This window comes from Zootoca vivipara, chromosome 3 (assembly GCF_965207765.1).
Source record: "Zootoca vivipara chromosome 3, rZooViv2.hap1.1, whole genome shotgun sequence".
In the NCBI taxonomy this organism is placed as follows: Eukaryota; Metazoa; Chordata; class Lepidosauria; order Squamata; family Lacertidae; genus Zootoca; species Zootoca vivipara.
In genome coordinates this window covers 37772186-37799418 of record NC_142586.1, presented here as the reverse complement: position 1 = coordinate 37799418, position 27233 = coordinate 37772186, and the positions used below count along the sequence as shown (strand labels likewise).

General features: G+C 44.5%; 1 protein-coding gene across 3 annotated transcripts in view; it reads right to left on the bottom strand.

Moving 5' to 3' along the window:
* Positions 1-22206: 22206 nt before the first annotated feature.
* TTK (TTK protein kinase) overlaps positions 22207-27233 on the bottom strand; it is a 32652-nt gene continuing 27625 nt past the window's right edge. For all 3 annotated transcript variants that reach the window (XM_088665923.1, XM_035109536.3, XM_035109537.3), the window contains exons 19-22: positions 26131-26307; positions 24958-25048; positions 24663-24760; positions 22207-22840 (exon numbers count right to left, since the gene is read on the bottom strand). In XM_088665923.1, the coding sequence (XP_088522049.1) occupies positions 22754-22840; positions 24663-24760; positions 24958-25048; positions 26131-26307 (453 nt within the window). In that variant the 3' untranslated portion in view covers positions 22207-22753. The remainder of the gene's footprint in view (positions 22841-24662; positions 24761-24957; positions 25049-26130; positions 26308-27233) is intronic.

The window sequence follows — 27233 nt, the reverse complement described above, 5'->3', positions numbered from 1 at the left end:
TGCAGAGAAACAAGTATTCCTGACAACAAGGTAGGCATGGCGTGGTTTTTATACATAGGAAGCCGAACAGTAAAGTGACCCCAGCAGCAGTTCCCTTGAACTTTATTTGCTCCTGACTATTTTCATCCACAGCCAACCAAGGTGTGGCTAAACAAACCCTGACACGGCAGAAATGGTCTGAATGAATGAGCAAGGTGGGGAGGGGGGGGAGCGAGTGAGACGTTTATGATCATGAATCACCTCAGCATCAGGGCAATTGTCTCCATGCCCCAACACCAAGCACTTCATATGTGAAAACAATGGCTATTATTGCAGTCACACGCTTTGTATTATAAGGTCATAGCCATGGCCCTGTCTTAAGAGTGAGCCTGCTGACTTGCATTCTGCCATTATAGTAAGAAATTGGGGCAGTAGGTTCTATTCCTGCTGCTCCACGGGAGCTGGGTGACCCTGGGCCTCTTAGTTTAATCTACTTCACTGGGTTGTGGTGCAGATAAAACAGGGATGTCTGGGGAAACTGCCACTTAAGCTCCTAGGACAAAAAGTGGGATATAATTGTAAAAAAAAAAAATTAATAAACCTTCTTGTTATTTTCTGGAACCAGCATGTCTTGCAATGATCTCACATGCACAGAAAATCAGTTCACCTTACTACACCTCCTCTTCTCATTACCTGAACAGATGGACACTGGGAAGAAGAAGGAGTGTCAAGGCATGCTCCAGAAGATTCCATGAACACAGCAGTGGGAATTTTAATTTGAGCCTCTCGCCATTTCTACACCTGGTTCCGCTGCATGGAAGTGGGCGGTTTTCCCTACTCCCCATAGCAGCACATCAGAAGTGTGGTAGGTGAGATGTATAAGCAAGCAGAAACTGTTCTCTTAGCCTTTTGTCTGGAATTCATATTTCAGGAAGATCTGCTCATTGAAAGCCATCAACACATCTCTCTCACATCTCTCTATAATGCACAGGCAAAAATCAGCCTGAGATGGTTGTGGCTAATGCCGATACCCAATTTTTGCTTTGTCTAGGCTGTGGGAATTCCTATTAATCCCAATTAACATATTAGCTCCATCTAGCATTTCATACCATCCTTCTGTCACCATAGGATTAGGGCTAGACACACTCCCCCTGTTTTGGAACTGAGTCACTATTGGTAAGCTTTGTGTCCTCACCTAACCCCTTCCTGCTCGTGACATTCATGCCATTACATCATATTGCTGCATCAGCTCCTCACAATGTCACCTCTCTCTTGGGTCAAGTTCTAGACATGAACGATGGCTCACACAGCGCAAAGCAAACCCACCCACACTGTTTTGTTAAGGCTTCAAGGAACTCTGGGAAAACCAAAGAAACCCAGGAGGTTTGGTTCAAGGAGCTGCCCAAGCCCTTTGCTTGTCTGACCGAACCTCAGCGGGAATTCCCCTGAGCCATAGGAGGCAATAATGCCCGACGAGAGAGAGAGAGAGAGAGAGAGAGAGAGAGAGAGAGAGAGAGAGAGAGAGAGAGAGAGAGAGAGAGAGACTCAGCTGGCACCAGACTCCTGCTTTCATAATTCATTCCCTTTTGCAATTCGCATTTTTGTCCTTGTCCTAAGATGTACAATATTAACAATGTGCAGAGACAGTCTCCAGCTATGCTTGGAGTGCACATGCTCTGCTCTCCAACCAAGTTGCGAGTGCTGGGGTGAGAACAGATCTGGGATGATAGTTTGCTGCTCTCCAAATAAGAAGAAACACACCTGCTTTAATACGGTAGGTTCTAAGCCCCTATGAGCTTCAAATTAAACACATGTTGAAATCACAGGCTACATTTTAGATCCTCTGAAAGTGGGATTAGCAATGTTTTTGCCCTCCAGCCTAGTGGTTAAGGCACTGAACTGGTGGATCAGGGATACTCCCTGGTTTTTGTAGCATTAGAGATTAGAATGATTAACCAACAAACAACAGCATTTCAATTTCAAGACTGCAGCCATAAATTACAATGTCTTCTAGATCTTGCTACATGTAAAGCTTTTCTCATCACATTAATTTAACACTTGGATTTACAAGCCACTAAGTAACTGCAAAAAGGTAAATGGAGAGCTCAGCAGGAGTGACAAAGGACATCTAAGGATGAAAGGATATGTCTGTTTCTGCCACTGCTACATCCATGGGAGGGAATGGTTCTCAGTCTTAGATGAACTGATGGACTGACAAGCCGGTCCCCAGTTCACACAAGCAGGGCCATTAAGGCATCAATCCTGTGCCCTGTTACCTGGGAATTAGTCTCAGTGAAGCATAGAAGTATGTCTGCTTAAAATAACATGGCAGATCTTAGGTCCCATTTCTAAAATATTGAGCATAAACATACACATATTTCAGGTGTTCGGGGGGGGGGGGAGCTACAGCTCTGCTTTCTGCCCCAGGTGGCATCAGAATCCTATTCTGGCTGGGGAAACCAGATGGGTGGGGTATAAATAATAATAATAATAATAATAATAATAATAATAATAATAATGTGTTGTTGTTGTTGTTGTTGTTGTTGTTGTTGTGTTATTCTGTTTAAAAAAACTCCACATTAAAGGTTTAAACTCTGTGACCTTGTTGCTACAGTGTGGCAAAGAGTCAAAAACTCCAGGACAGGCCAAGTTTTTATTGGCCATGATAAGGCATCAGCATATGACTTCTGGAACTCTTCCTTCTAGGCAACTTGCCATGTCACCTGTGGAGAACTGAGGCCAGGGCCAATGAACCTTTTTTTTTTTAGGCTGGGGGCATACTTGTGAATCAAGTTTCACAGAAGAAAGGCTAGTAATGTTTAGAACTCCTCTCCCTCGAAGAAGGCAAAATGCCTATGCTCCCCAAAACAAATAAAGCACAGGAAAGAAAACAGGCCATCTCCCCCCCCCATAACCCAGACAACCTTTCCAACCAAAGAAAATGCAAAGAACCCTCAAGGTTGTTGTTTTTTTTTTTAAAAAAAATGGTAGCATCCAGTGCTTTTTTCCTGGGGGCATGCAGGGGTATGTTTCCCCCTGCGTCCCCCCAGAAAAAAAGCACTGGGTGCTCTCAATTTAAAAAGTTTTTTTTGTGAATCTAAGTTTGTCCCCATTGAGGGGCAATATTTCAATACGGGTAGGAAAATGAGAGTGCCTTTAAACATTTTTTAAGGGAAAAAAGCACTGGGAACATCTACCAGGAGGGAGTCTGAAAGCAGCATGGTGTCACCAAGTGTGGTCCAAACCTTAGACCAGGCACCCCCAAACTCCCATGATCCCTAGCTAACAGGACCAGTGTTCAGGGAAGATGGGAATTGTAGTCCAAAACATCTGGAGGGCCGAAGTTTGGGGATGCCTGCCTTAGACCCAGGGAATCAAATGAGACCCAAATGAGACCCAAACCCCTAAGTATCCAAAGGGTTGTGCTAATGGGCCTCTATAAACAAACAAACAAACAAAGCCCACCTATAAATCAACATTTTAAAAAGTTGCAGTCACACGCACACACCCATCTTGGGGTTAATTAAGGAAAGGTAGTTTGTTATATTGCTGTATATTTGCAAATAGTAGGTTAGAATACGACAGACACCTCAGGCCTACAGTACATGGGAGTATAGTACGTACTCCCATTGAGTAAGTCTCAATCTGCCATCTTCTAAGTACAAATGGCTATGGGGGCCAAAGAACCATCCTTCTGGCCAGCTGGCAAGCCTCAAGGTTGAATCCAACGACCTGTAGAAAACTGTAAAACAATCCAAGGACACAAAACCGTGTTATCTATAAACTTTATGGATTTACTACAACACTTGAGTGATTAAAGATTATCAGTTAGGAAACAAGTGATAAGGGATGCAGATAACCCGAGTGTGGAATGTTTAATATTTAACTGGAGTGCAATCAGACGGGCATTGTTGGTGGTAGAGAGAAAATGGCACATGCAACACTTGCTGGGCTTTGAAACCCATCGTTGTGATGTTGGTAAGCCCTAAGTGTCACATAATTGTTGCAAGTACATATGAGAAGCCAGGGGGTCTTCTTTTAATCAAAGCCACTAAAGTTTTATTTGCATAGCAACAGCACTGATATGGCCAACTTGAAGCCATTTTCACCACACACCTTGTATATATTCTGTGATATTGTTATTGGGGAACCCCAAACGTAAAAGGAAGCTCCCTCTGCAATTCAGGCTCATGAGAGCTGCAAAACACCTGCTTCCTCTCTCAGAGATGCCCTATGGCTCATTTTCCCTCAGGCCCATTGCTTCCATTGTTTCACACTGAGGCAATTGCTACCAGGTGTGTGTCTGAACCGGCATGTGTGTCCACCACCTGCCCATTATCTACCATACACTTCTGAAAGGGCTTGGGGGGGTCTTTGACTGGAGTCAAAACATGCCTCTGTTATGAATAAGTCTTTCCACCCTTAACTTTATGCCCAATTAAGAAGTTTACACACCAGAGGAATAAAGAAAGATTGAAACGAAACATGGAATAAAGGAGATGACAGATATGGGCGCTGCTTCTGACAGCAATCAGCAGGCATCAGATCATACATTATATGCACAGCTTGTTCTCAAAGGATCCCTAACTACCCAAAGTCTGGAGAGTAGGCCTAGTGATCCGCCACAGACACATGCTAAGAATGAAGAGAAGGAGGGAAGAGAAAGGTGTACCTTTGCGGAAGTAAGTGGAACCCATCAGGGATCAGAGTTCTGTGCCTTCTGCGTGAGGATTGAAGTCTCCCTGTTACTATCCTTTACCAGCAAAGCTACGGCACCTCCCTCAGCCATTCCTTGCTCCATGGGTTCAGCAAAGTGTGAATCTGGTTCCTGAGAGCATAGGGTGGAAAGGGGGTTCTGTTGGAGCTTGTTAGTTATCCCATGATTGAAAATCTGGGGTTTAAATGCTGCTTTGGACTGATGTAGCCTTATGGAGAGGGGAAGGGTGTTCTTGGGTGAGTGCATGTCCTAGCACCTTTCTTCATCTATTTCTTACAACTTCCTGTCTGTTCGTTATTTTGTTTACCTCGCCCAGTTTGACCCCAAGAGTCTTCTAGTCCAACCCCCCACAATGCAGGAATCTCAGCTAAAGCATCCATGACAGATGGCCATCCAACTTCTGCTTAAAAACCTTCAAGGAAGGAGAGTCCACTTTCTTCTGAGGGAGCCCAGAGTTAACACAGTTCATGGTGGGGTGTGTGTGTGTGTGTGTCTCTTTTCACATCAGGTCATTCCAATTGCAGTGGTGCTATGATCCGTAGTCATAAACCCTAGAAAATGTTCAGACTGACACCCACCGTTACAAGATGCTGGGTGTGATTTGCAGATAACAGATTGTGTTTCAATGCACCTTCTGAGAGTCTGGTTTTATCGTGGGCAATGCTTTCAGAACTGGCCTCTTAGACCAAGGATCTGTGGCCCTCCAGCTGTTGTTGGGCTCCAGGGATAGTAGGACAGCATCTACTACAGCACTTGTGAGTAGCTTGGGATATAAAATGTGATTCTCAAGGATAAACAATTTTAGCATGTCACAATTTTAGATCAGTCTGAATTGATTACTCCCAACTTCTATGATGGCACAGCTGAATCTGAGCCTTGCAATCACCTGCACTCAGTACCAGCCCTCAATCCTGCAACTTTTGAAGTGATTGTGAAGGAGGAAGCGTTTCTAAAGAATATGGAGAGTTTTCTTCCTTTACCGCACACCTGGAATTAAATGACAGTCAACTGACTCCCAGGCTCGGAGGCAATTCCTCACCTTGGCAATGCTTACTAGCAAAATCAGTCGACCGTATATATCAGCATATAGCACCTAAGGAACAAATAGTTGAATCGTAGACTGCAGCACTTGCCAATGCAGGTGAGGAAAAAACATCATTGATTTCTCCAAAAGCGATGCAAATTATTTTCTAGGAAAACCAGTTTTACAGCAGGAGCTCACCAACCACAGTTGTAAAACTGGCCAGCAGGTAGCAGAAGCAAAGCACGAATGAGACAAGAGCGTAGCAGAGAATTGAGAGAGGGAGAGGTTCTGCTGCAGACAGTTGTACAATCTCCAGACAGCTTTAATTCCTGATAATTAATTCCTAACTTTCTGATGCTGACTTCACCAGAGAGTATAAAGGTAAAGGGACCCTTGACCATTAGGTCCAGTCATGACCGACTCTGGGGTTGCGCGCTCATCTCGCATTATTGGCCAAGGGAGCCGGCGTATAGCTTCCAGGTCATGTGGCCAGCATGACAAAGCCGCTTCTGGCAAACCAGAGCAGCACATGGAAATGCTGTTTACCTTCCCGCTGTAGTGGTTCCTATTTATCTACTTGCATTTTGACGTGCTTTCGAACTGCTAGGTTGGCAGGAGCTGGGACCAAGCAACGGGAGCTCAACCCGTCACAGGGATTCGAACCGCCGACCTTCTGATCAGCAAGCCCTAGGCTCAGTGGTTTAACCACAGCGCCACCTGGGTATAGCAGACGGCAACTCACATGGTCCCGGATCATTTTCTTGCTGACTGTGGCTGATGACCTGCAGCACCTGGAGGACCACACTTTTGCCATCCCTGGATTATAGCAGTAACTGGAGATGCTCAACAGGTATGCATCTAAGTGCACAGAAAGCTCCTTCTGTTTCCGGCAGTGGTAAATGGCTGACTCCCATACGATTGGACTCCAGCCGTGCCAGTAATTTGTGGCTGATACGGGGGAAATTAGCCCTGGCCGACTCCCCAGGATGGGGGAGGACCCTCTTGAAGAACCACAGATTGTCCAACATTGCCAGCTTGCATTGTGCAAGCGGCAGGACACTGGGTCCCAGAGCATGGTACGACTGGCACTCGCCAAAGCCACTCCCATAGCCGGGAATATCTGCTTTGATAAAATAATTAGATCTGGACAATAGGCAGACATAGTCTGGACCAAAGAAGACTGAGGAAAAACCTACAGAATTGGACAGTCCCTGGCGTTTAAACTAGGATTTTAAACTGATTCTCATCATGATGTTTGGATTAAGGAGGCTGGTATGTGCTTTCTTATTTCAATACTTATAATTGGTTTTCTGCGCCAAGCCTCATTAAGAAACCTAATTTATTTTGAGGAGTACAGATGGATCAAATCAGAGGCAGAGTGAAATCTCCAAGCATATCTCAGGGATAAAGATCACGAGCAATGACCAAAGACCAGTGGTGGAGGAAGGGGGGTGCAGTGGGTTCAGGCTGCCCCAGGTGTCATCACTGAGGGGGGGGGTGACAAAATGACAAAAAGATAAGGTTTTTTTAAAAAAAAAATGGGATCACAGAACTTTTTAGTTCAGTCAACAAACTGGGCGCTACACCATGGGGGCCGGCAGTTATCACGGGGCCTACAGCGTGTCCAAGCCATGTGTCTCTCTTGGGAGTGACATGGTGGCTTGAGCGCCTGCAGGCTCAGCACTGCCTAAAACGGCAGTGTGGGACTTGAGTCTGCCCTCTGCCTCTCCCTCCGCCACCCTACAGCTGAGGGGGAGGCGGCGGAGAGGCTCCGCGCAGCCCGCACACGCGGCACCCGAGCGGCTAGCTACGCCGCTGCCAAAGACCAGCTAAGGTGTCAGGCTTTTAAAAGATAGTGGTTTTGTAATTGAGAGGGATTATACTAATGAGCTGGTGATTAAATAAACCAGTTGAGTAGCTGAGGCAGTCCCAGAAATTACAGGCGACAAGGGCAATCCCCTGACTCTGCAAAGAGTGATACGTTGCTTACTGATAGATTTCTGGGCCTTAACAGTGTCACAAGCGGCATGAGGTTGCCCTTAGCTGGATGCAGAATGCTAAGTTGCTCAAGCCTTCCCCTTGCCCCCTGCTTCTCTATTTTTAATCACCCTCTTGTTGTTGTTGTTTAGTCGTTTAGTCGTGTCCGACTCTTCGTGACCCCATGGACCAGAGCACACCAGGCACTCCTGTCTTCCACTGCCTCCCGCAGTTTGGTCAAACTCATGTTCGTAGCTTCGAGAACACTGTCCAACCATCTCATCCTCTGTTGTCCCCTTCTCCTAGTGCCCTCCATCTTTCCCAACATCAGGGTCTTTTCCAGGGAGTCTTCTCTTCTCATGAGGTGGCCAAAGTATTGTAGCCTCAGCTTCACGATCTGTCCTTCCAGTGAGCACTCAGGGCTGATTTCCTTCAGAATGGATAGGTTTTATCTTCTTGCAGTCCATGGGACTCTCAAGAGTCTCCTCCAGCACCATAATTCAAAAGCATCAATTCTTCGGCGATCAGCCTTCTTTATGGTCCAGCTCTCACTTCCATACATCGCTACCGGGAAAACCATAGCTTTAACTATACAGACCTTTGTCGGCAAGGTGATGTCTCTGCTTTTTAAGATGCTGTCTAGGTTTGTCATTGCTTTTCTCCTGAGAAGCAGGCGTCTTTTAATTTCGTGACTGCTGTCACCATCTGCAGTGATCAAGGAGCCCAAGAAAGTAAAATCTCTCACTGCCTCCATTTCTTCCCCTTCTATTTGCCAGGAGGTGATGGGACCACCCTCTTATGGGAATCACCCTCTTATAAGTGAGCAAGTTGCAGAAACACACCTTTGCAGGCTGAAGACGGTGGAAAGGCACAATTATGTGCTCTCTGGGAAGAAAAGCTGCAGCCTTCCTGTCACCAAAGCTTTTTCTTTTTTCAGTGTTCCATTAACAGGATGGGGAGACGTGGGGAATCTTGCCTGGGACAAAAGGCATGTACTTAGAATGAAATAATTCTGAATCCAGGGATTTGTTTTGGATACCTTAACTGAGCAGAACTCACAAAAATCCACTCATCAAGGTTTATTCATTAAGTGTTATTTTATTGCTGCTATTCTTAAACAATTGGGAGTCAAGAATCCTTGGAGAAATTGCAACCAGCAAGATACATGTAGACCAGGCACCCCCAAACTGCGGCCCTCCAGATGTTTTGGCCCACAACTCCCATGATCCCTAGCTAACAGGACCAGTGGTCGGGGAAGATGGGAATTGTAGTCCAAAACATCTGGAGGGGCGAAGTTTGGGGATGCCTGATGTAGACCATGTGGGGGGAAGCTTTGGCCCTCCAAGTGCTACTGAACCAGAGCTCCCATCATCCCTGACCATCGGCTGTACCTGCTGTGGCTGATGAGAGTTGCATCTGGAAGGTCAAAGGACCCCCACTCCTGATATATACCTATGAGCTGGTCATGTCCTGTTATATTACAGTTTTGGAATTAGGCAGAAATAGCAGGTGTCAAACAGCAAACACATGCATGTCACAACAGCGTTAGCTCTTTAAACTATTTGGGAGGAACAAAACAAGCAAGAACTAATAGTATTTATGCTGATGGCTGCTCGCAGGGTAAAAATCATGGGTTAGTGACAAGGGACAGGGAACAGAGGAGAGAGAGAGAGAGAGAGAGAGAGAGAGAGAGAGAGAGAGAGAGAGAGAGAGAGAGAGAGAGGCAAAAAGAAAATGAATGTCCTGCCTAGTATCATCATCATCATCATCATCATCATCATCATCATCATTTCAGCCCCCAAGGTTACTCTCAAGTCAATACAGTCGTTCCTTGGATCACAGACACCTTGCGACTCAAACGTTTTGGCTCCTGAATGCCCCAAACCCAAAAGTGAGTGTTCCAGTTTGCAAACGTTCTTTGGAACCCGTAGATCCTACGCGGCTTCCGTGGTTTCCAATTGCGTGCAGGAAGCTCCTGCAGCCAATCGGAAGCCATGCCATGGTTGCCGAACGGACTTCCGGAATGGATTCCGTTCAACAATCAAGGAACAACTGTACAGCTCTTGAGAGAGAGAAAAGTTCCCCCCACCCCAGTTGTACAGCAACAAAGTAGCAGTGGGATCCAGACTGTACTCTCCTTCGCAACTGAACAGAGTAAGACATTAATATGATGCATGTGAAAGAATGCAATTGAACTCAGGGGTGCCAACTTGAATAAAATATCAGCTTTGTGGAGCATGGAGGGGGGAGGGGTTGGGGAAAGGGGCTTCAGCCCCTAAGATTTGGCTTCTATTATTGGACTTGATCTACGCAGGTGACACCTCACCCCAAACTTCTGGTTGATCTCACACAGCAGGTCCATGTGGATGTTAAACAATGGGGGGGGGGGGTACAAAGCATAATATGTCATGGAGTCAGGCAGTATTCCCCCAGAACCACCTTCTGGAATCTGTTGTCCAAGGTAGGAACAGAACCACTGTGACACAGTGCCTCTAGTTTTAAAAATAGACACACGCATCATTCTAGCCACTTGAGGTGGAAAATATCTATTTTGCACTCAACTAAGGGCTTGCCAATCAGAAGGTCGGTGGTTTGAATCCCCACGACGGGGTGAGCTCCTGTTGCTTGGTCCCAGCTCCTGCCAACCTAGCAGTTCAAAAGCACATCAAAGTGCAAGTAGATAAATAGATACCACTCCGGTGGGAAGGTAAACAGCATTTCTGTGCACTGCTCTGGTTCACCAGAAGTGGCTTAGTCATGCTGGCCACATGACCCAGAAGCTGTCTGCAGACAAACGCCGGCCTATAGAGCGAGATGAGAGCCACAATCCCAGAGTCATCCGCGACTGGACCTAATGGTCAGGGGTACCTTTACCTTTACTAAAGTGATAATCAGCCCTGAGAGAGTGTTTTCATGGTAGCAAAATTTACCAAACAATAAAGAAGAACGATAAATAGGAACCATCACCATGATCAAATCAAAACTCCAGGTCTCAAGGCAGAATGAGATTGCTTTCATTAGCTTTTGTGCTATGCAATATTTGCTCCTACTTCAAGTCTGATCATGCATTTGCCCATGTATAAGTGAAAGAGCAGAACAGGCCTATCTCGTGGTATAGTATTTAAGGATAGCCTGGGAGCTCCTTCACACCTCATAAAATTCATAAACAAACTAGAGCATAGCAAAAATAAATAAATAAAAATGGTGCCATTACACACAGCATGAATTTCTGGTTTGTTTGTTTTATTTTGCAGGAAGATTAGCCTAAGGAAGATTTCATCATTAACATGCCCAGCTCAGTAACTCTTTCTTGGCAATAAGGGTAAAATATTATAACAAAGCTCATCTGTTAATCACTACTAATTGGCAGTGCCTCAATTTTACAAGAACAAAGAGACTAAAGGGGGAAAGTCAGGAAAAAAAGGAAGAGCAGGAATGTTTAAAAATGGCTTTCCAAAAGGCTATATATAGTGGTAGGAAAGCACAGATAATTTATTTCTTTTCTGTTTTTCAGTTCTGTTAGCAGAAACAAGTAGAGCATATCTGCACACTCTATAGTGTATCACTATGTTTTTTTTATTAATATTTACTGTGACAAATATGCTGGCAGCAGTTCCATAGCAATTCTGAAAACAAAGGTTTCATCAGAAATAGAATTCTCAGAAACTACGGGTGAGGAAATGCATTCTGGGAACCCTTTAACAGATCTCTGTGCTAAGGGACGTTTAGTCAAACCAGCTTAGCAAACATGGCAAATGCATATTTAATTGTGTGCCACATTTCTGACTGGTAGGACTATTTGTCAGTGTTATAAACAAACATTTATACTGGACAAGGACCACCTTATACTTCAATCCAATTTATATGAGACAGCAATCTCTCGTTAATGGATTTAAAATAACTTTAGGGAAATGGACAATGGTCGCCTAGATTTTTGGTCACATAAACAGAGGCGCTGCCAGAGCTGAACAATGGGACAGCAGTCTGGGACCTCATAGACCAGAGGCCCCACCCAAAACAACTGTACAATGCTTGTGGCATTTGCTTGCAATATCTCACCTCTGTTAGCTGGTATCTCACCTCCTTTGTGAGGTGAGGCAACCAGAACTGTACAGTGACACCAAAGATTTGCATGATGGCATTATAATATTGGGCAACGAGAAAAGGGCAACCAAAAGGATCAAGGCAATGGAGCAACTGTTGAGCCCCTCTTTTCTTCACTTACTCCACACCGTTTCCCACTTGGAGGATAGTCTCTAACTTGGCTGATCACAGGTTAGATGTCAGAGCCCCTGGCAGGTGGAGGGGCACTACCAACCTAGCTCCTATTGCTAGCCAGGTTGAAAGGATGGAAGTTGCCCCTGGTGCCTCTTGGATCCAGTCACTTGAACACTAATCAAATGGGGAATTATTATTATTATTATTATTATTATTATTATTATTATTATTATTATCCCACCCATCTGGCTGGGTTGCCTCAGGGAGGGGCCCATGTACCTGCCCTTATGCCACATGGGCATTGGTGGAAATTGGTCATCGTTGGGCTTGACTGTGCCTTGATCCAGAGTGGAATCAGGGGTGGAGGAAGGGGGTGTGGTGGGGGTGGTACGCCCCAGGTGTCAAAAGGCGTACTGAGGGGGGTGACAAAATGCCAGGCGGCACTCACTGTGGGGCCTGCACAACGCCCGAGCCACGTGTCTCTCCTGGGATTAATGTGGTGGCTTGGGCGCCCGCAGGCTCTGCACTGCCCCAAATGGTCCGCCTGTCGCCTCCCCCTCAGCTGTAGGGCAGCTGAGTGGGAGGAGGTAGGCAATCCTGCCCCAGCTCGCGCCAGCCTATTGGCCATTGGCCCTGCCCCTGGGCGCAGGGCATGCGTGCCGCCCCAGGCACCTGATCTGCTTGCTCCGCCGCTGAGTGGAATCACTCAGATTTCTCCAGTGTCTTCAGTGTTAGGTGGAACTTGGATGTGCCCAAAGCATGTCTGTTTGCTTTGCTGTGTAATCTTGTTGAGATGCTCTCCCTGATCTCTCATTGCACAAATGCGTGTGGGTTGATGAAGTTTTGTGTTTATCACAGATCTTAAAAGAAGAAGAAAAAACACTGAGGCTGTGACACTTGAACAAGACGCAAGCAAGCATAGGATGAGTGAAGCAACAGTATATTGGCAAGCACTGTTACTTAGACAATTAAGTTGCACGGACTTCGCAGCCTTTGTTCTTAAAAGCAATTAATCAGCAGACATTTGAAGCTTCTCCCCACCCCAACCTAAAGTCAAAGTGAATTGCGTGCAGCGTTCTCCCCTCTGTGCTGTCACCTCCCTGCTCCGATTTCAACCTCCTGCTTTGCTGCATGTTGCAACATACATCTACTACTATGCCTATCCCCAAAGTATGTCCGTTCCTCCTCCTCCCATGTCCTGAACCAAATTGCATTGGGGAGGGGATCTGGCCGCAGGTGCTTCTTCTTCAACCCTTGAGATTCCTAGGAAAGCAGGCAGCTGCAGGGCAAGGCTGAAGACACACCTTCTTCTCTCAGAGTACAGTGGTACCTCGGTTTATGAACACAATTGGTTCTGGAAGTCTGTTCATAAACTGAAGCGTTCATAAACTGAAGCGAACTTTCCCATTGAAAGTAATGGAAAGTGGATTAATCTGTTCCAGACAGTCCGCGGAGTACTTAAACTGAAGCGTTCATAAACTGAAGCGAACTTTCCCATTGAAAGTAATGGAAAGTGGGTTAATGCGTTCCAGACGGGTCCACGGAGTACTTAAACTGAAGCGTTCATAAACTGAAGCATGGGTGTAATTGGTTCCGGAGGTTTGTTCATAAACTGAAGCGTTCATAAACTGAAGCGAACTTTCCCATTGAAAGTAATGAAAAATGAATTAATCCATTCCAGATGGGTCCATGGCGTTCATAAACCAAAAATTCATAAACCGAGGTGTTCATAAACCGAGGTTCCACTGTATGTGTCTTTTAGATACAGTGGCCATTCTCACATGAACATCTGAGGTCAGCAAAAGGCACCGAGCAAGCTCTGCTCTTGCCTCTCTTCAGTGCATGACATACTAGTTTGTGGCAATTGTGCTGCATAATAAATGCAAGTCAAAGACTTGCTGTTGTCATTTGTGTTGAAAGGACAGAAAGTCCGTTGGCCCTCTAGGGTTGATAGAATCGTAGAATTGGAGAGTTGGAAGGGACCACAAGAGTCGTCCTGTCCAACCCCATGTTATTGGACTACTGCTGCCATCGTCCCTGCCCATCGGCCATGCCTATCAGAGCTCTCACAACGAGAAGTTCCATAGCATCTGGAAGGTCACAAGTTCCCCAGCCCTGCTACAGGACTTCAAACATGTCTGCATCCAGCACTAACACCCATCTATAAACAGTCCTAAGTCACATGCTGACAAAGTGTGTTTAATAGATGAACTGCTATCAACTTCTAATACTGGAATGAGAATACTCAGCCAGATCACCTTCCCTATCAGTTGAAAAGGAAAAAACAGCACTTTGGGTGTTTAATACAAACACAGCCCTATTGTATTATTATTATTGTCCTCTAGGGGATGCTGTCACATTGCAACCTGGTAGCAAAGATTAAACAGCCAGGAATGATCCTGCCATCTCATCCATGGCTGTTTTCTCCTCCCTTCACACAAGCAAGTAAACAAGCCAGGAAGCCAGTGTTACTCATAGCTTTCCATTAAATCCATAGTGGAACTGTGGTTAATAGCTTGCAAACAAGCCAGTCTTTAGAAGGCAACTTAAAACATGGTTTCATATTCTTGGAAACCATTAAGCAGCTTCCCAAGGCAGCTATAACAGGAAGCTACCTTGCAGTCTCAAACTTCTTTTGATCCTGGAATTAATAAATGTGACAATGGCCTGTGCTTCTAACCCAATTTAGTCCCTGCTGATTGCAGTCAAGATTTGTAAGATCTCAGGCAGAGGTGTTTCCCATCACCGGTAATCTGAGCCTTTGAACCAGACATGCCAGGGAATGAACCTGGGGTTTTCTGCATAAAAAGATCTACTGTTAAGCTATATCCCATGTCTTTCCCTTGTACATTTTCAGACAGTGCTAGGTACACCTGCCTACTGGCCCCAGTTAAAAGCTGCTTTGGGTGAAGAGCAGAGCAACAGGGAAAGAAACTTCACCCACTCCTGTTAACATTCCCCTAACCACCTGCTAGGGTGAGTCATCCCGAACCAACCTTTCTTTTCACTGAGCTAGTGATTTGCATCTTTAAAAGAAGCACACATCTGTTGAACAGGTGTGTCCTGGCAATTGCTTTTGTGTATGCCAGTGCACCCAAGGTTAACTTATTGAAGCTATCTTCTACGGCCTCAGCATGAAGCTCTTTTGTGAATGAGCTGATAACATTCAGTGCGTGATGAACATTAAATTTGTGCAATCCTTTGCACACCTGCTCCAAAGAAAGACCTACACGGGTACATGGATTGCTGCTTAAGACACAGCCACCTCTTCCTTAGTCATCTCTTCCAACACGAGAGCCACCCATATTTTAAAAGCTCATCTGATTAGAGTTGGCGTCTCATGATTTCAGCACTGGGAGTTCTGCCAGTCAAGTGCTGAGGAATTGAGGTGAAGAGTCAGATGTTATCTTAAGATTTCAACAATTCCCAGGAGAGCACACGGAGATCACCTACTGCAGCTCTCTTGCTAATCACTCCTTAGTGGTTTTTGTTGTTTTGTTTTTGCTGGGAGCATTTCCATCGCTTGGGGGGTAGGGGGAGAATACCCACTTCACTTGCCCCCTCGGTGACATTCAGGCTGTATTAAGTTTCCCATTCTAATTTAGATTTCCATACAACCTGTGAAGACAGGTTGACAAGCACATATAAACTATCTTGGAAGTGTGTATGAACATGATCAGGCTCAGCCTGCGTTTTACAATCATAAACCCCGGATTCATTGAGGGTGCTAATTTTACTCTTTGTTTGTACGTCCTGAGTCTTAGGAAGGGGATATGCATTTTTTGTGTGTGTGTGTGGAAGGAAAATGCTACTGGCTACAGTAGAGGTGATTAAGCTATTTTCTGTTTTAGACTGACGAGTTTCAAAAAGCAAATTATTCATCATAAAGGGAATGTAACTTGGGCACAACTAAGGAAATGCAAGTGTTTCTTTTTATTGCTTCATTCACTGAATTTATCGGAAGCTCAGTATTCTACAACACGGAGACTGCATAGGACAGACTGCACTGTTCTGAACTTGAGAGACAACCACACTGGTTAAACTAAGCTCTACTCAGAGCAGAGCCTCTAACATCAGTTAACCTAAGCTGGGGTCATTAATTAATGTGAGAAAAGCCTAGTTTTATTTCATAAAATTTACACACCACTTGATTAAAAAAAAAACAACCCCAAAGCTGTTTACAAAAATAAAAACAAAAACATTGCTGCATGTGCTTACCCAGGTTTTGTGTTCCCTTTGGGAATGAGGCACAGTGGAGACTGCAGTGCCCTTATGATGGATGGTTTAATTACACATATATACACCCTGACCCTACAATGGAGGGATTCACAATATCAGCACCCCAAGAGGGTCTTGCTTCTCCCTGGATTCAAACAGGCATCAGCCATCATGCCCTGCTGGCTGCTTTGCATCTTGGTCACTTAACTTCTAACTACAGTATCTAAGCCAGGCATAGGCAAACTCCAGCCCTCCAGATGTTTGGGACTACAATTCCCATCATCCCTGACCACTGTTCCTGTTAGCTAAGAATGATAGGAATTGTAGTCCCAAACATCTGGAGGGCTGGAGTTTGCCTATGCCTGCTCTGAGCGCTGGCATTTCCTATTGAGAAATTGTTGTCTGGACCAAGTCCCTTGATATTTTATTCAAAATGGCCCATCCCCAGGCTATCACTTCAACACAGGAAGCTTAGCTTTGCTTAATGAGTTTTTAACACCTAGCTTATTTAAAGGATTAGAAGTGTCTAGCATACAGTCTAATATGCACAGGTCTGACACCCAGAGCCTTAACACCTGGAGTCTTCATTAAATTCTGACACTTACTGGTTCCAACAATTTAGAAGTGTCCAGCACTCACAAACTCATCACAATATGCTTGTGGCGAACAAGCCAAACCCGAACTGCTCGATCTACACATGTTATTATGTTATTATTATTATGAAAAGGAGTCCCTCCAAGGTCAATGGCACATAAGTCTGCACAAGTGTTCAGTCCAAGGTAAGAAACAAATAACTTAGCAGGGTATTAACCTTGCATAGGGTTAAACTGTTGCCTGTAGGTCAGGTTCTTAGAGTATGCAGGAGATCCAGAACTGTGTCAAACTCTTACATATCAGTGCAGATTTGGCCTATGCAGCTTGTGAGTTCCCAAACCCTGCACCGCATATGAAGGCGGCCTGATAAATAACTTGTTTTTGCTGCATACCTGGGCCTCGAAATGTGGGAGTCAAGCGGCTGGCAGATCTCCATATATGACTGGTGGTATTTCTGGTTTGGGTTAAAAGGTTTGCAGGCCTGGACTTTATTTATCTTTGTAGTCTTGTGGGCTCAGAGCAGATTTCTCTACCCCAGAGCCTTTAACCGAACAATATAGTCAATTTAGAATTATCTCTCTCTTGCCCAGATCAGCCCCTTCTCATTGAGATGATGTTATTCTTCATTGCCATTTCTCAGGCTTGAGGGAGGCACAAGATGACATTGAGTCAGCCAAACACGAAAGCCACAACACAAACAGGCAGAATCGCTATGGTGGAAATGTGAACAGGAGAGGGCAGGCCATCATCAGAGAAAGAGCTAGGCAACACAGGTGCTTGCTTCAGTCTGGTTAGAGGAGATACATAATGGACTAGACTAGTCTTGTCATTCTCCCACTTTTTATTTGCAAGCTAAGTTCTCGCCTCATCCAGTTTCACAACCCATCCTGCCTCCTCTCCCATCCCTTGGGAATGGAGTGGGGCTGTCATCACTGAGGATTTCTGAGTTTATAATGCACCTTGGAGGGATGGGCTGTGAACCTGATTAAGGGCTGTGTTTAGAATTGTCATTCACTAGTTAGGAGGTCTCGGGTGTCAGATTTCACAGGCAACACCTGAAGGTCCCAACAATTAGGTGTCCACCCACATTTTCAAAAATGTTGGGCATTGATCATGGATCTACAGATGGAGAGGGCAATTTCATTTGTTTGTTTTTGCAGGTGAGGGGTAAAAGCAAATGCTGTGTTGCTGTTGTGAGGAAATAAAACAGAGAACCACCGAGGCAAAAAAAAAAAATGCACTGGGGTGAATAAAGAAAAGGGATTTTTCCTGCAACAGAATGAGGCATCAGCTGTTGTGGGTGTGAAGAGTGTGTGGAAAATCCATTATCTTCTCTCTGTATGCATTCTTGGTTGGCCTTTTTAGTGGGCTTGACTAGCCATCTCAGTTTCATTGGAAGCAGCATCCATATTATTTCCTCCCCGCCCCCGCATTATTGTTGTCATTATTTATTATCTCATTTCTATTGCTTATTAATACAGCCCATTGCCTTCTTTCAAACTGCTAAAAAGAGAAAGAAATCCAGTTGTGGACAAATGGTTGAACTTCTCCCACGAGTCTTTACACAAAAGCGCTGCTGCTTACCACCCAAGGAGTCCCTGCAATTTAATATAGACTGAGCATTGCATATATCATCCACAATAATGACAATGATGCCATGAGATAGATGCAAATGAAAAAAAAGAGGCAAACTAGCAATCATTTACATATTTCTTCCCATTAAAGAACTCAGTAGATGCAATGCTTTGAGAATTCTGCATCAGTAATAAGAGAGAGAAAGCAATCAGGGTAGAACTTCCAACTACCTGTTGAAGGGTGAATTGCTCCTGTTCAAAGGGTTTAAAAAGGTAAAGGGGCCCCTGACCATCAGGTCCAGTCGTGTCCGACTCTGGGGTTGCAGCGCTCATCTCGCTCTATAGGCCGAGGGAGCCGGCGTTTGTCCGCAGACAGCTTCCGGGTCATGTGGCCAGCATGACAAAGCTGCTTCTGGCGAACCAGAGCAGCACATGGAAACGCCGTTTACCTTCCCGCCGGAGCGGTCCCTATTTATCTACTTGCACTTTGATGTGCTTTCGAATTAGTTTTATATGATCACAGAGCTGGATTGCGAGACATCTTCGCTATTGGTGCTCCAGAAGTTGCTTAATTGCGACTCACATCATCCTAGGCCAGGGGTCCCCAGACTACGGTCCAGGGGCCAGATACGACCTGAAGGCTTCATTTATCCAGCCCGCCACCCGCTCTTACCGGCGCAGTGCGGCTGCCCACCTCCGGGTCGAAGGAGGACTGGAAATAGCTTGCACGTCATTTCCGGCGCACTTTCGGGTCGGAGGAGGCCCAAACGCATGCACACAAGCTATTTCCAGTGCTCCTGCGACCTGGAAGTGCGCTGGAAAGTGTGTGCACATGCGTATGGGTGCGCGCTCCCTCGTGCTCCGGCCCACCACATGATCAGCGCTTTGGGCACCAGCCCAAAGCGCAGTAAGTGTGGGGACCTCTGTCCTAGGCAGCCATTGGCCATATGCTTGCTGGAACTGATGAGAGTTGTAAGTTCAGCAACTTCTGGAGAACCAAAGGTATCCCCACACTTGTTTTGAATGTCTATAAATGGTAGGAGCGTTACACTCTTAGAAAGCCCTTTTGCCTTGAAAGGGAGCCTAGAAAATTTAAATAATCAGTAACAGAGTTAAGCTCCAAGTTGGATCCTGGCAATCACAGACCCACCGAGCTGGATTTGATGTTTACAGGCCTATTTCTATACACATTCCCACCATTTGGTGGACTTTGTGGCAAAGTAATAACTATTTATATAGTGCTTTAAAAGAACAACTCCTAACTAAAACATTTAACATATGAGAAAATGAAGTACAGGTTCTTCTTGTAGGCTCATAATATGAAGACAGCCACACCCAACCCCCAAGAAATGCACAAATAAGGATAATCTCCAGAGAAAGAAGTATTGCCAAAATTAAAAGCAAGCCACAGTATTTAAATTCCAATGTTGCCATTCCTGAAACTGCATTGGAACAGGTGTTAATCCCTGGACTAAATTATTCAGATACAATGCAGATTTAATATGCTTTCTCTTTGCCTGAATGATGTCGTAATTGTGCCTATAGTTAGAGGAAATGTCTACCATCTTGACATTAATGAAGAACAAATTCAGAGAACTTGAAAAAGTTAAAGGAGCTATCACGGCTGAGTTGGAGACAACCTAAGATTTCACATACAGGATTATTTTGGTCACCTTTCCAAACTGTAAAGGTACTCAGTATTTCAATACTTATAGCTATTTAACTTTGGAAGAATTCTTCCATTTTTTAATTAAAAAAATCACATTCTAGGAATAACAGTATTGTGAGGGACAGGGGATATCGCGAAGTCCCTCCCCTCCTGAGTTCAAGCCCATCCCCGAGCGTAAGGTCCTCAAGCAGATGCACGACAACCCGACGGCGGGTCATTTTGGAAGGGACAAAACCACTCACCTAGTCATGAGACACTTCTGGTGGCCAGGGGTGCGGGAAGATGTTCGGGACTATGTAAGGGGCTGTGACACCTGCCAGCGAGCAAAGGTGGTCAGGGCAGCACCAGCAGGGTTGCTGGAGCCATTAGCCACACCGCACAGGCCGTGGGAAGTAGTGTCCATGGACTTCATCACAGACCTGCCTTCTTCCAGGGGCAAGACAGCAGTGTTGGTGGTGGTGGACCTCATGTCCAAAATGTGCCATTTTATACCGTGTGCCAGGGCGGTCTCTGCAGAAGAGACAGCCAAACTGTTTGTTGACCACGTATTCAGACTGCATGGATTACCTTTAAGAGTTATTTCGGATCGAGGCCGCCAATTTGTTTCCAGGTTCTGGAGGCGGCTCATGAACCTCTTGCAGGTGGAGGTCAGCTTGTCGACGGCTCGGCACCCGCAGACCAATGGACAGGCGGAGAGGGTCAACGCCATTCTGCAGCAGTACCTGAGATGCTACGTCAGCCAGAGGCAAACGGACTGGGTGGATCGCCTGCCACTGGCAGAATTTGCCTACAACAATGCAGTGCACGTCTCCACAGGGGTGTCGCCCTTTAAGGCAACTACGGGCGCGACCTCAGATCTTTCCCAGAGAGGGAGGGGGAGGAGGAGGAGGAGGGCCCACAGGCAGAGGATTGGGCAGAGGAACTGGAGACGGTGCACCAGCAGCTCAGAGAACACTTGGAGAGAGCCAAGGAAGCGTACAAGAAGGGGGCAGATCGCCACAGGCGACAAGGGGAGGTCATCAGGGTGGGGGACAAGGTTTGGTTGTCCTCGGAGGGCCTTCCCACCAGAGGGAGGTGCAAAAAGCTGGCACCCAGACGGCTGGGCCCCTTCACGGTCACGCAACAGGTCAACCCGGTTGCCTTCAGGCTGGCACTGCCAGAGGACATGAGGGTGCATCCAGTATTTCATAGATCGCTGCTGTCGCCGTACAGGGAAAGCAGCAGGCTCCGAGACAGCGAACAGACCCCCGAGGGAGGGGGGAAGAGGGGAGGCAGGGAGCAACTCAATGAGGCCACGGCCATCCTTGATTCAAGGAGAGGGGTGGGGGGCCTGGAGTACCTCATGGCATGGGAGGATGCCCCGCCTCCCCAGAATGAATGGGTCCCGGCCACTCAGATACAGGAGGAATTCTTGGTGGAAGAATTTCACGCCCTCTTCCCACACAGACCCAAGCCCTGGCACATGGAAAGGGAGGGGGAGGGGGAGGGGGAGGAAGTAGTGGAGAGCAGTTCACCATGGGGATGGGAAGCGGAGTTTGAGGACCAGGAGGAAGAAGTATGGGTGTCTCCGAGGTCCACCCTGTCAGAGGAAGAGGCAGACTGGCAGCGTATTTTTACCCCCACCAGCTCTGACGCCACGGACTTTTTGGGATTTCAGTCCTCCCAGGCGGAAGGAGGGAGCTCGCAGGACTGGGGGGAGGTGTTCACACCCACGGGCTCGGAAAGTACAGAGTTTTTAGGCTTTCAGTCGTCACCGACACCCGGGGAGTCCCCTGGGAGGGGAGAAGGGGAGCTTGGGAGGGGGATGGATGTGAGGGACAGGGGATATCGCGAAGTCCCTCCCCTCCTGAGTTCAAGCCCATCCCTGAGCGCAGGGGAAAGCAGGGAGAGTTCCGATTCCAGTGGGGAAGCAGGAAGTCGTGTCCGAGGCTCAGACAAGGTAGCGGAGCCAGGGTCCCAGGTGGGACAGGAAGGGGCAAGCAAGGGGGGCAGACCCATCCCCCCAACTCCGGAATTGCGCAGAAAGCGGAGAGGGAAGAGGATGGGTCTACCAAAGTTGTTATGTTGGAGAAAAACGCGCCAAACGCCATTCGGAGGTTCTGATTCAAGCTGAGAAGATGTGTCCTTGTAAATAGCATTGCCTTCAGCACTGTAAATACGCAGCACCAATAAAAGATAAAATGCAGAGCTGTGTAGAGTCGTTACTCTGAAGTAGCCCGCTCCGGCCACTGTGACAAGTATAAATCTTTTTTTTATTATTATTATTATTTACAGCATTCATTTTTTATTTATTACAAAGTTTGGTGTCATTTATAAATCAAAACAAATCCATGTCGGTATTGTAACAGCATAAAACAAAAAGCAGAGTATAGGAGTAGCAAAATTCATAGTATCCCACATCACCAGTAAACGAAAACAAAGAAGTCAATATTCCAAGAAAAATACTGGCAAATACTAGAGGCAAATGAAGTTTGTTCTAACCCAAAGTCATTGGGGGGCATGATTTAAAGAAATGCAACAAAATATCTTCCACATTTTCAAATTTTAAGGCCTCATCTGTATTTTGTACCCAAATATCCACACATTGAACCAATCTGTTGAAGTTATATCACGACTGACTGTCCCGTAAGACCAACATACAAATACTGGATAAACAAATGACAAAGAACATTTAGACCATAAAACAATCAGAGGCAAGGCAGTTCGGTTTAAACAGACCAACTATTGCCTAGAATAGTCTTATCAAGTCTTCATTAATACTTTTTGAAGCTAAACTTTATGTATCACTTTGTGCTCCATGTTTTCTTGTCACAGTTTGCAAAAGCAGACACATCTAAACCTTCATCGCTGCTGCACTGCTCGTATAAAGCCTGAAACATTTAAAAAAAAGAGCAAATCAGATCATCAGATGCTATCATGTTTTCTTTCAAACCCCCTTTCAAAGCTCATATTTTGCATGGAGCGTTTGACTTAACCCTTCCCCCATATCCCCAGTTGATAGCATAGTTATTTGAATTCTCACATAATCCCCCACCCCGAATCTCACTCTACTGTCTCCCCCTGCCCCCACAAAAAACTAGCCCCCAATTCCTTCCACTCTCTCCCAGCCACTGATGAAATTTAGACTGCAAGCTCCCTGGGAAAGGGATCTTTTTGTGATAAATGACCTCTTGTCAATATGCCATTTCTATGTAGAAGCCAGTGAAAAATCCTTTCCATAAGCAGGGCTTGAATGCTCACACTAGCCAGTGTCATACCGATTCTGGGAAGTGAGCCTGTGCACAGGTGTTCTGTGCACAGAATCTAACCCCTCCTTCCCCAGTGCTCCACATGCTTGTCTACTCTGGGCACCCTTTGACTTGTCTACATCTGAATGAAAAATTATAAAACTGTAGATTATTCACTTGCACACTTTTGTCAATACCCGATCCTTGAATTAAAGTGTATTCGGCTTAAAAAAGAATGCTCACATCAGCTTTTATTGCACCTAAAAAAGTATTGCTAGAAGCAAAAAAAAAAAGTACCACTGAATTTTCACTGTGATAGACGAGTACTACCATGCAGAGTAAAGTCATTTTGCCCAATATGAATTTTTGCCTCATTTAATAGTTAAAGTTAACCTCAACATGACTGAATGAGTTTATTAATTTTTATTTTTATTAAAATGCAGACATGCCTAGAGAATTCCAACTAGATCCAAGGCTTGTAAATTTTCGAAGGTTTTACTGAAGCCACCACAATGTGGCCTTGTTTATAGAAACAAGAAGTAGTATCTATAGTCATAATCCTGATTTGCTGCAAGTAGTGCCCACCCCCAAAATGGCAACCTCTTAGGATAAAATGATGAAAAGCTGATTCCAGTTATCCCACGGGGATTTTTCCTTGACTGTGGTTTATTTAATCTCTTAATCCCTTAATTCACTGTGTCTCTCAGTTTTTATCACAAAATAAATAATCATTTAAATAAAATGCCTTGGGGGAAGTTTCTGCTGGAAACGTCATATAGTTTAAATATAATAGGTTATACTCAACTAGCTTCTATTCAGATTAGACCCACTGAAATTAATGGACCTACGACAATCATATAATTAATTTTAATGGATCTACTCTGAGTAGGCCTAGCACTGGAAACAACCCAATAATTCCCATGAATGTGTAACAGATTGAGCTTCAACAGGTGGGTAGGAGGAGCTACCGCTCTCGTTTCTAAACACCTCCTGCATGCAAACCAAATCTTTCTTTTAAGCGAGAGCATTTCCCTTATATTACTATTTTGAAGTACTGCCTGGTTTGATTTGTTTACTTGCCATAACACATTGCTTTGAAGATTATGAGCTTATATTCTTTTCTCTTTTATACCATATCACTCCCTGTTAGGGTGAAAGCCTTTCCTCTCTTTACACACCAAACCATTCATCACTGCTTATTAAGATCTACTGCTTCTCAAATCCACTATTTTTGCACCCTCCTCTCCTGTCCATCTCACACAACATTCCTCACTACACTTTTGTCACACACACCTTCCTGTCCCAAGTGGACTTTTTATGTGTCTTGTTTTGTATCTTTGTATCTTCTTTATTTTGTATAAAAATAAATAGGAACTGTATCAGTTCTACATTCTCTTTCTGCTTTAAGTATTATAAATATTAAGTTCTTAGTAACAATACCACTGCTACAAATACATTTACTTACTCTAGTAGCTCTAGAAATGGAGTTAGGAGAGTTCAGACCAACAAGATGACCGAGGATGCGTTTTATTTCCTCTGTTGTCCCTTTTGTGCTTGAACCCCCTAGAAAAATGTTAAAATCTGGTTATGCTTAAAATGTCCAGCTAAGCTGAATGAAAATTCAGATACCAGAGCACATGGTGATATATTTAGGTTAGCAGGCATATTGTTTACTCTGTGAGAGTATTAGACAAGAGAATGAACACCTTTATATAAAACTCTGGTGAAATAAAGTGAAATTCAGTAACAGATAAAGTTACCTGTTTGTGAATTGGCTTGAATATGTACATAAGGATGAACCAACAATTCAGAGACAGATATTCTTTGCTTGGGATTCCTTACCAAACAGCGCTGAGGGGAGAAGTTACAAGATGGAATTAATAAAATTCAGTTTTCTAAAGAATATTATTTCTCAACTTTGTTTTCCACATTTTATATAGGAAAAGTATCCCTAGTGAACTAAAAGTGCTCTCCATTAATCTAGCTTGTGCCTTGTAGCATCAGATTCAGCCTGCTGTTTCACAATGCAATGCATTCTGTAAATATTCTATGTCAATGTTTCCCCAAAAGTGATCCATGGCCCACCAGCTTATTCAGGCGGTCCCTGCAGTTTCTGTAAAGAACACTTACAATTTAAATTTTGCTGCTTCTCTTATATGCTTATTGTATTACAATTTACAGAATTGTAATACAATAAACGTATTAAGAGAAGCTATAAAATTAAGAATCATACCGCATCTAGCACAAAGCATTACAATTGCCACAACAGGCAGATAAAAAGAAAAACCAACCCATTAAGTCGTCTGCCAAGACCCTTATAAATTTTCAAGTGGTCCGTGGGAGGGAAAGCTGGGGAAACTACTGTTCTATGTCACAGGATTAAATAAACAGTAGGTCCAAATGATGCATTAAATGAATAAAAGTTATATCAACCCCGTAAAGAAACTGGCCATGTTAGAACAACCATAATGATAATGAAAATGGATGGTAATAAACTAAGATTAAGCAGAACACTACCTTCTTTCCAATAGGCTAGTTATCTAAAAGGAGCTTGTGAAATGTACTCTTTCCTGTCTCTGTCCTCTGCACTACAGCTCCATCCCACCCCACTCCCCAAAAACCCTCTCAAGGAAGAGATCCTTCTACCAGATTTTGAGCAATTTCTTCCTTCCCTCATCAGCCTGTCTGTGCCCCACTGCAAGCTGTTCAGGGGGACCTTTCAACTTTCCCCTTGGGCAGGGGGAGAAAACGTTAGGGAGGAGGAGAACTAAGAAAGTCCCATTTTGTTAGCTTCCTTTCATGGTTCTCAGGATCCAAGCCCAGATGTAGTCCCCCACCCCTCAGCAACAAATGATAAAAAGTCAGGAACTGTTTGATATATACATTAAGACTGCTAAAAAAATGATATTGTACAAATTTACACAGGTGGTTACCTTTAATACGTCATGGAGGTCTTTTTCTGCAATATCAGGGAATGCTATTTCATGACTAGGGTCAATTATGGCATGAAGTTTTGCAATCTGATTTGTTATGTGCTGAAATGGAGTTCTTCCATAGGTCATACAGTATAAAATGCAGCCCAATGACCACACATCATTTTTTGGACTGATCTAAAAACAAAGGCAAGGATAGATAGATGATAGATAGATAGATAGATAGATAGATAGATAGATAGATAGATAGATAGATAGATAGAGGTTCCTCACACAATTAACACGATTACTTTGAAGCTATTGCCATTACATTAATATATGTGATGCAACTGAATAAGCAATCAATTATAAAACCTGGTGCAGTAGCATAACAATTAAGCAATAAAGGAGAGCATCTATATTTCAAAATCTGATCAATGACACACCTTTGCGTCGATGTTGCCGAAAGTAGGGTGTTAATTGTCAGGAAAAGTAATTTGTACACAGTTAAAACCACACATTATCATTATCAGTTTTGTAATTTAAAAAAATGGAAACATTGCTTCAAAGGCAGACCATTTAAATTTTTGAATAATATGCTTATAAAAATTGTTTAAGAAACTGATGCCCTGGAAAGGGATCAACAGAAAATGGAATACAATGATAAAGATTCTCTCATACTACCTTGCACTGACTGAAACATAAACCTGTTACACTGGAATGTCTGCTTTTTAATGCAGCATGAGTACAGGTAGGTTAGTTTCAGAAGAAGGGGAGGAATATGGACAACGGGAGCCTCAGTTTTGTGTATATTTAACATGCTGGCATGGGAGTCAGTTTATAGAAGAAAATGAACATAGGCAACTTAATGTAGGGCAATTTTACTCTGTTCACTTAAGCCCACGTGTCTTTGGCTGAACCAATTTTGCAAAATAGTAAAATGAATTGCTCCTCACCTCATACCCCCATCTGCGAGATGGGAATGCTAATACTTTATGGGGCTGCTTAACAAATTACTTAGAAAATGCATGTGAAAACCTTGAAGTATTTTTGGCTCTTCTGTTGGCTAACATCATCGTTATATAAGGTTTTTTTAAAAAAATTAACTTCAAGAGAGACCACAG